This window comes from Mercenaria mercenaria, unplaced genomic scaffold, assembly GCF_021730395.1.
Source record: "Mercenaria mercenaria strain notata unplaced genomic scaffold, MADL_Memer_1 contig_3912, whole genome shotgun sequence".
Classification (NCBI taxonomy): domain Eukaryota; kingdom Metazoa; phylum Mollusca; class Bivalvia; order Venerida; family Veneridae; genus Mercenaria; species Mercenaria mercenaria.
The window spans coordinates 6,967-15,998 of NW_026462099.1; the positions used below are offsets into that span (position 1 = coordinate 6,967).

At 35.0% G+C, this 9,032-nt stretch overlaps 1 protein-coding gene across 1 annotated transcript; it reads left to right on the top strand.

The window, feature by feature from the left end:
* Positions 1-685: 685 nt before the first annotated feature.
* LOC128553517 (CCR4-NOT transcription complex subunit 4-like) lies at positions 686-8,824 on the top strand. The gene is made up of 6 exons (XM_053534697.1): positions 686-789; positions 4,468-4,528; positions 5,489-5,557; positions 6,643-6,708; positions 8,449-8,495; positions 8,767-8,824. Exons 2-6 carry the CDS (start codon positions 4,502-4,504, stop codon positions 8,822-8,824), a joined length of 267 nt encoding a protein of 88 aa, XP_053390672.1. The 5' UTR covers positions 686-789; positions 4,468-4,501.
* Positions 8,825-9,032: the final 208 nt, after the last annotated feature.

Sequence of the window (9,032 nt, forward strand, 5' to 3'; positions counted from 1 at the left end):
CATGCATAAAAAGATAGGAGTAAAACAGATAAAAATTAGTAGTTGACAGTCGGGTTTTTGTGACAAGTGCATGACAAAACCTAGTCCCCTTAGTAAGAGTACTTACACTAGACCCGCCGAAAGAAAGGTGTAGAATGGAGAAAAAGGGTCTGAAAGGGTCATACACAGTACCAAACCCACATCTGTCATCTACCATATTATGACAAAATTAAGAGCAATCGGTTAATTAAAAATAATGTAATCTATTAAATAGCTGCTGTAAAATTTTAAGACATATTTTAATAATATTATATATACCCACAAAACATAAATAAAAAAAGTTAATAGTTATAATAAATAGTTGAAATAGCACCATGTTCTTATAAAATAGATAGTTATACACTTAATTATCTGATTTACTGGTTAGTTTTTAAAATTTCACGTTGCTACTTCCTAAATTGATAACAAGAAAATATTTCGTGTTATCAGATATAAATTGACATTCAGATAATATGTTTTCCGTTACTATACCACTGAGTTATTGAGGTGAATGTCTAGATATCCGGTTACCGGAACCCTTGAAACTGCCTCATTGACATATATTCGCTTTATTTTTTCTGTTTAACATCCTAAGACACTGACTTGATGCGCTAAATTTAGTGGTCATTGATCAAGTAATTCATGGTTGTAATTTAGTAGTATCTGTCCTCAATCTCGTGAGTGTGACATCCGGGCATTCGATGCGTGAATTTGTTGCGCACAAATCTACGATTCTGTCGTCGGTATAATACTTCAGAAAATTTCTGCATTGTAAGCTGTCTGTTGTTATTAAGAAATATATTTTTGCCTTATATACATCCATAAGATGTTAGCTAACGTTCGGTTTTACAGAAACTACTTATATGATTACTCCAAGCCGGAAAATACATTGGGAGTTTACCATGTCTAAACCCGATTTTCAGTCTAAACAGCTTGTGAAGGACGGCGAAAATTTTGACATAATATTTCATATTCTGGTTTTAAATAGCACTAAATTATTAGGTCAGCGACCATCTTTATTCTAAAGTTATTACAGGAGTTCTGTATCCTCAACATTAAATTCAAAGGAGATAATTTTTGTTGCAGTTGTGAACAAGGGCACACACCCATTTTCCTTTTGGAAGTGTCTAGGGGTACGGATCCGTACCTCTAGAATCTGATTCTAGAGGTACGGATCCGTACCTCTAGACAAGCCTGTTAGGGGTTTTCTAGGGGTACGGACCTCCCTTTTCTAGAGATTTATAGTTATTTACATCTTAAATTTTGTTGAAAATGAAATAACAAATAAGTCTTTACCAGTCTTCACTTAAAACTTGGATCTAATTGGTTTACAGATACCAGCGTTCACCCGATTGTTTACCTTCTCTTTCAAAACCTAAATAACCGAGGAACTCCAAATGAATACACACAGTTCCTATCGATTTAGATTGTTGTCAAATAAACTGTTGATAAAAGCTAGATTAATGAATGAATCTATTCCTTAAATGACTTCTATTTGAAATTCAGCAAAAATAAATAAATAAATTTGGCATGATAATATGCACCAATTTATGTTGTTATTTAACAAGGTATAATGACAATCGGCACGGAACTGATTGCTTAGTAATCAATTGAGCGAAAAGAAACTGTTTGTGAAAATGTCCCATGTATCTCGTCATGGCTACCAAATGTGTGAAAAACATAAATACACTAAGGGTTAATTATCAATTTAAAATATTTTTCCCAACATAATTTATTTAACATTATTTTGTTTAATCTTTATATTTTTCTGCCAGTTCGAATCCTCGTGATTTATTTGGTGTTCCTCGGTTATTTACGTTCCGAAAGAAAATGTAACAAATCGGATGAGCGTTGTTTTCTGTAAACCATTTAGATCCAAGTTTAAGGTGAATTCTGATGAAATGTTATTTGTTCTTCCATTTTAAACAAAATTTGAAATGTAAATGACCCTTAATCTCTAGAAAAACGGAGGTCCGTACCCCTAGAAAACCCCTAACAGGCTTGTCTAGAGGTACGGATCCGTACCTCTAGAATCAGATTCTAGAGGTACGGATCCGTACCCCTAGACACTTCCTTTCCTTTTGATGAGAAATGATCTAATTATAGATGATAATGATTTAGATATATAACATTTCATTAATAGGAAAGCTATGTTATGCTTATTTATATGTAAGTGATGATCAATAGTAGGCTCACAGTCACTTAAAGCATGTAGATGTGTGGGGGTAGTCGATACTTTACAAGTAGTTCTGGCTACCACCCAGTAACTTAACTGATCCTATTTCTTTATAGTTTTGGTGGCATCATTTAAGACATATTCTCATTTCAGTGCTCCAGTTTTTGCAAAATTTGGGGCTGAATATCGGCCCCATTCCCCTCTCAAAATAGTGTTTTTCCCCCTATTTAAAAAAAATTCCCCCTCGAAAAAAATAGCAAGCCAACGGGGGGGTGACATTGACAGGTATGCGCCATGTAATGTAAATGGCACTTTATACTTATCGCAGTCCCATCCGGACAGATCTTGGCATTTATTAAAAATGGTGAAATTTCCAAATTTAATGAAAGATTCAGATTGTGATTATTTCATCAACGATAAGAGCACTCGTTCAGAATTATGTAATGGGCTAAAATACGTCCCAGGTACTTTTACGTACCAGATTCCTGTTTTGTATACGAAGGACGCTAGATATGGGGTTTACATGAAATTCCCTGTATGTATTCACAGTTAAGGTAATTTGTTCACTCTGGTCTAAATACTTTGAAAATGGATCATTTTCAAATTCCATAACAAATGCACAAATGACGGAGGTTATGAGACTTCTATTATATGAATCATTTTGAAACTCGTGCATTACTGTTAGTGATAGAAAATGATTTTCAAATAAATCTTTTTTATTATGTTTCAAGAGTGGCCTATTTTATATGTGTTTTTAGCTCACCTGAGCCAAAGGCTCATGGTGAGCTTTTATGACTGCTCAGTGTCCGTTGTCCGTCCGTCAACATTTTCTAAAAAAAATCTTCTTGAAAACCACTGGACAGAATAACATCAAACTTCACAGGAATGATCCTTGGGTGGTCCCCTTTCAAAATTATTCAGAGAATTGAATTGCATGTAGAACTCCGAGGAAAAACTTTAAAAGTCTTCTTGTCCAAAACCGCAAGGCGTAGATCCTTGATATTTGGCTTGTGACATCATCTAATGGTCCTCTAAGGAGATTGTTCAAATTATGCCCCTGGGGTGAAAAGAGGCCCCGAGTTTTACATAGACTTATATAGGAAAAAAACTTTAAAAATCTTCTTGTCTGAAACCACAAGACCTATGCCTTTGATATTTGGTATGTAGCATTGCCTTGTGGTCCTCTACCAGAATTGTTCAAATTATAACCCTGGAGTGAAAAGAGGCCCTGCCCTGGGGGGTCTCAAATTTTACATAGACATATATTGGAAAAACTTAAAAATCTTCTTGTCTGAAACTGCAAGGCCTATGCATTTGATATTTGGTATGTTGCATTGCCTTGTGGATGTTTAACAAGATTGTTCAAATTATTCCCCTGGGGTGAAAAGAGGCCCCACCCTGGGGGTCCCAAGTTTTACATAGACATATAGGAAAAAAACTTTAAACAAAAAATCTTCTTGCCTAAAACCACAATACCTAGGCCTTTGATATTTGGTATGTAGCATTGCCTTGTGGTCCTCTACCAGAATTGTTCAAATTATGCCACTGGGGTGAAAAGAGCCCGTACCCTGGGGGTCCCAAATTTAACGTAGACTTATATAGGGAAAAAATATCTTCTTGTGTGAAAGTTCAAGGCCTAGGCCATTGATATTTGGTATGTCGCATTGCCTAGTGGATGTCTAATAAGATTGTTCGAATTATTCCACTGGGGTGAAAAGAGGCCCCGCCCTGGGGGTCACTTGTTATATGAGTTATATAGGAATAAATTCTTAAAAATTATCAGATCATATTTCATAGACTATTTGATTATAATTACCTGATGACCCCAAGTGATTAGGGGTCACCTGACTGTGACATTGACCTACTTTCTTATTTTTAAGATACAGCCTTGAAATTTGGATGACATGTACAGTTTTGGACACCGATTTTAAAACTGACTTTCAGTGACCATGAATAATTGAATATGGCCTACTGACCTACTTTCTTATATTTTAGCATCAGTTTGGCATTTTAAACATGTGGCTCATATCACTCAGGTGAGCGATTCAGGGTCATCATGACCCTCTTGTTTAAACAAGTGGTAGTTATATTAAGTAAACAATGAATTATTTTGCTTTGGACTTGAGCTAAGCTCACGAAACTCTTGCAGTCTCCATATTTTAGGTAAATTGTATGTTTTAGCAGCTGATTGTTTAATTATCGCACAGTTCTAATTTATATTTACTCAAAATTTACAAGATTAGATAAGTCATTTGAAGTATATTGTTTTTCAGACGTGAGATTCTACGCTAGAGAGAAAAAACAGTCATGTCAGGAAATGATGAACAGATTGAGGTAATTTGAAACCTGTACATAATCATTTAATTGTAACCATTGGTATTTATGGGTAAGACCTTTTTTTCATGTGTAGAACTGATAGTTCATATGGTTGAGCAATTATAGTCACAGCCTGTAACCACTGTTGGTTGGAAACTGCCTTGACATGTAGAATTTTCATGTGTGGAAGCATCAAAGCCGGCTTCATATTGCGGATGATTCTACCCAGGTATCAGCTTGGGCCTGAAATAGTGCCTTCAGGGACACTGTGTCTTCCACCGTCAAAAGCTGGAAGCCAACTATGTGACCTATACATAATTGTTATTTATGGCAAAAACCTTTTTATGTACAAGAACTTCTTTGGATCTATTCAGGATGGTTAAATGTAAACAATTAGTACATGTAATGATGTTGCATGCAAAAGGTTGTTTAGGAAAGTTATTTTTATAAAGCAATTTATTTAATGTTAATGTATATTCTCTGGCTCTTGTAAATAGAACTGCTTTAGTCTGCTGCTTCTGTGCACCTATAAAAATCAATAAAAAAGAATAATGTTAAATTACACAAGAGAGGTGCATGCAGATCAATAACTGTGTCTTTTATATTTTCACATGACCATTCTACAGTGTACAAACTAAATACTATTCGACATTGCAAATCAATACTCCTTTAACAAGTAGACCTTGTACATGTTACGTAAACTCTTACTAGTTGAAATTGTTACTCACATCATTAATAAGGGAGGCAGATTCTGCCCTACTTGTCTCTTGTTATTCTGTTTTACCTTATATGTAAAGAGAAAAAATATTTTGAGATGTTCAGTATTATAAAAATACTTCATCATTTATGGCAGTATATCTTACACTTGTCTGTATGTTTTTAAATAAGCAAGTTGAATTAACATAAATTTAGTCTTACTTTGCCTGTGTTAGAAGATATTCATCAGGAAATAAAGTTGATTAATGTTTATTATTTCAGTGCCCCCTATGTATGGAACCATTGGAAATTGATGATATTAATTTCTTCCCATGCACATGTGGATATCAGGTAAGTTTTCAGTGGCTTTCCTCCTATCTTTTTTAATTGTTTTGTTCTTCGATCTGCCTGAAGGTTGCTTGAGAGGTGGCCAGTCACATTTAAGTTAAGATTTTACTTTTCGTATATTCTGTTAGAGATTTACGGAATGAAAAGACCCATTACATAGTGTTAGATCCTTATGAAATTTTTTTAATAGATGAGAATTTCTTTTTATTCAGTATGATTTCTAGTTTGTAGATATGGGCATGTTTCAACAATGTGACCTAAAATCAAGTTTAAAACTGTGTCTAGCTTCTGAATTTATTCCAACTGATATTAGTTGCGCAACAAGGATAGGCAAAGGGCTCTAAATGGATAATTGTTGAAACAAATCTTTCACAAATATATTACAATAAATATTCTATTTTATATCGTTCCTTAGGCAAAGTATGTTTATCAAGTCTATACTTATAAATCTTGAAATAACCCATCAAATTTTTAAAACAGTCAGTGAAAATCTAAGTTGTATTGAGAGTTATGAGAACACAAGTAAGTGTAAATAATGAGATGTTAAAGTTTTGAACAAATCTTTTACTTGACCATAATTTGAGCCGTGCCATGAGAAAACCAACATAGTGCCTTTGCGACCAGCATGGATCCAGACCAGCCTGCGCATCTGCGCAGTCTGGTCAGGATCCATGCTGTTCGCTAATGGTTTCTCTAATTGAAATAAGCTTTGAAAGCGAACAGCATGGATCCTGACCAGACTGCGCATATGTGCATGCTGGTCTGGATCCATGCTGGTCGCAAAGCCACTATGTTGGTTTTCTCATGGCGCGGCTGATTTGATTAATCGCTTTGAAGGTGTAAACTCTTGCTATATTGGTAATGTAACTACATATATTTGTATGTAAGTCAGTTATTTTATCTTTCTTACCAGCATCTAGGGTTAGGATGTTTTTATTAAATAGTAAAAATTGTTACTTTTTGCCTGATTAATAAGCCCTTTTATTAACTGCAGTTTTACTGTTATGTGTAAATTTTTATACTCTAATACATTCATATATTGTTGTTGGAGAATAGAATATTTGGATATTGTAATGTTTTTATTTCAGATTTGCAGATTCTGTTGGCATAGGATAAGAACTGATGAAAACGGTCTTTGTCCAGCTTGCAGAAAGGTATGGCAGGAGTTATTGCACTGTATCTGTGAAGTTTAATATAACTTTAATAGATGAAACACAAATTATGGACATTTGGCATTTTTGTGCCCCCCCATGAGTGGTGGGGGCATATAGATTTGGTCTTGTCCGTGCATCCGTCCGTCCGTCCGAAGTTCGTGACGCGCCTAGCTCGAAAAGTATTTGATACAAATTGATGAAACCTTGCATGAATGTTTATCATGATATGAACTTGCGCACCTTCTATTTTTCATCTGGCTCCGCCCCCTATTTTCAGAGTTATGGCCCCTGAAATAGTAAAAAATGCACATTTTCACCTTGTGACACGCCTAGCTCAAAAAGTATTTGATATAAATTGATGAAACCTTGCATGAGTCTTAATCATGATATGAACTTGCGCACCTCCTATTTTTCATCTGGCTCCACCCCCTATTTTTAGAGTTATGGCCCCTGAAATAGTCAAAAATGCACATTTTCACCTTGTGACATGCCTAGCTCAAAAAGTATTTGATATAGATACATGAAACCTTACATGAGTCTTGATTATGATATAAACTTATGCACCTCCTATTTTTCATCTGGCTTTGCCCCCTATTGTCAGAGTTATGGCCCCTGAAATAGTAAAAAATGCGCATTTTCACCTTGTGACACGCCTAGCTCAAAAAGTGTTTGATATAGATTCATGAAACCTTGCATGAGTCTTAATCATGATATAAACTTGCGCACCTCCTATTTTTCATTTGGGTCGGCCCCCTATTTTCAGAGTTATGGCCCCTGAAATAGTCAAAAATGCACATTTTCACCTTGTGACATGCCTAGCTCAAAAGTATTTGATATAGATTCATGAAAAACTTGCATGAGTCTTAATCATGATATGAACTGGCGCACCTCCTATTTTTCATTTGGGTCCGCCCCCTATTTTTAGAGTTACAGCCCCTGAAATAGTCAAAAATACACATTTTCACCTTGTGATGCACCTAGCTCAAAAAGTATTTAACATAAATGGTTGAAAACTTGCATAAGTCTTTATCATGATATAAACTTGCACACCTCTAATTTTTTGGCTGGCTCCACCCCCAATTTTTAAAGTTATGGCCCCTGAAATAGTAAAAAAATGCACTTTTTCACCTAATTATGTGCCTAGCTCAAAAAGTATCGGATGTAAATTCAAGAAACCTTGCTGGAGTCTTTATCGTGATGTGAACTTGCACACTTGGCATTCCTCTTGAGAATCTTCGCTCTTATTACAGAGTTATGGCCCGTGAAATAACCAAAGTAGTGGATTTTTTGTTTGTGATGCTCATAGCTCATAAAGTAAAGGGTCTAGAATAATGAATCCTTTTCATAAAATGATTGTTGAGGCTATACCCCATTAAGACTGCAAACATTTGAATTATTGGCCCTCATTTATGACAAATGTACCAGTGGGGGGCACACCCTGTGTCCTACAGACACATTCTAGTTTAAGTGTAGAAACCTCTTAATGAATACTTGCATGTCTACTAGGAGGTCTTCACTTTATGTTTAGTTGTTAACAGTGAAGCTATTTTGGTGAAATAAATGTTTATGCTAAGTGGTAAAAATCAGCCCAAAACATACAACCCATTAACCAAAAATGAAAACAATGCCCTGATCTGCCCTCTGACTTCTTTAAGTATCCTGGTGTAATGAAATTTTCATTTGCTTTGAGAGTAACATGCCATGTGTTTATATATTGTTACAATTTTTGTCTTATTACAGGCATATCCAGAGGATCCAGCTAAATTCAATCCTCTCACAGAAGATGAGTATGTGTCATGTTTTCATGTAACTTTGTCTCATATTGATTAGTATTCACCAACTTGTTCATCTCGGATGTCTAGGCTTCTAATGGAATTGTTATTTAATCAGTCTACAACATTTAAAATGATACTGTGTTTTGATGTCCTCACCAATAGAAAATGTTTTTAGTTGTAGTGTACTAGATGACTTTTCAATGATCTTCCAATGATTAATGTCTTTCTGTGTACTTCTTGCAATTATCTACTGAAGCTAAATCTTTCTGTTCCAATATTGCAGGTTACAGAGGATAAAGAAAGAAAAGCGTCAAAAAGATCGCAGGAAAACAGAAAGCTGAGAAAATAAAAACCTCGCCAATGCGGAAAAATTTTTCCCTTGAAGCAGTGAAAATGTCATTGAAAGGGGTATCGGGGCCAAAATTGATAAAAAGATTGAAATCAAAAAACTAAATGTTAGTGTTTCAATTTTTTGGAAATTTTTTTGCTAAAAGGGGATGATGATTTAGAAGGTAAAAGGTTTACTTTTTTGTGTTTTTGTAATATTCT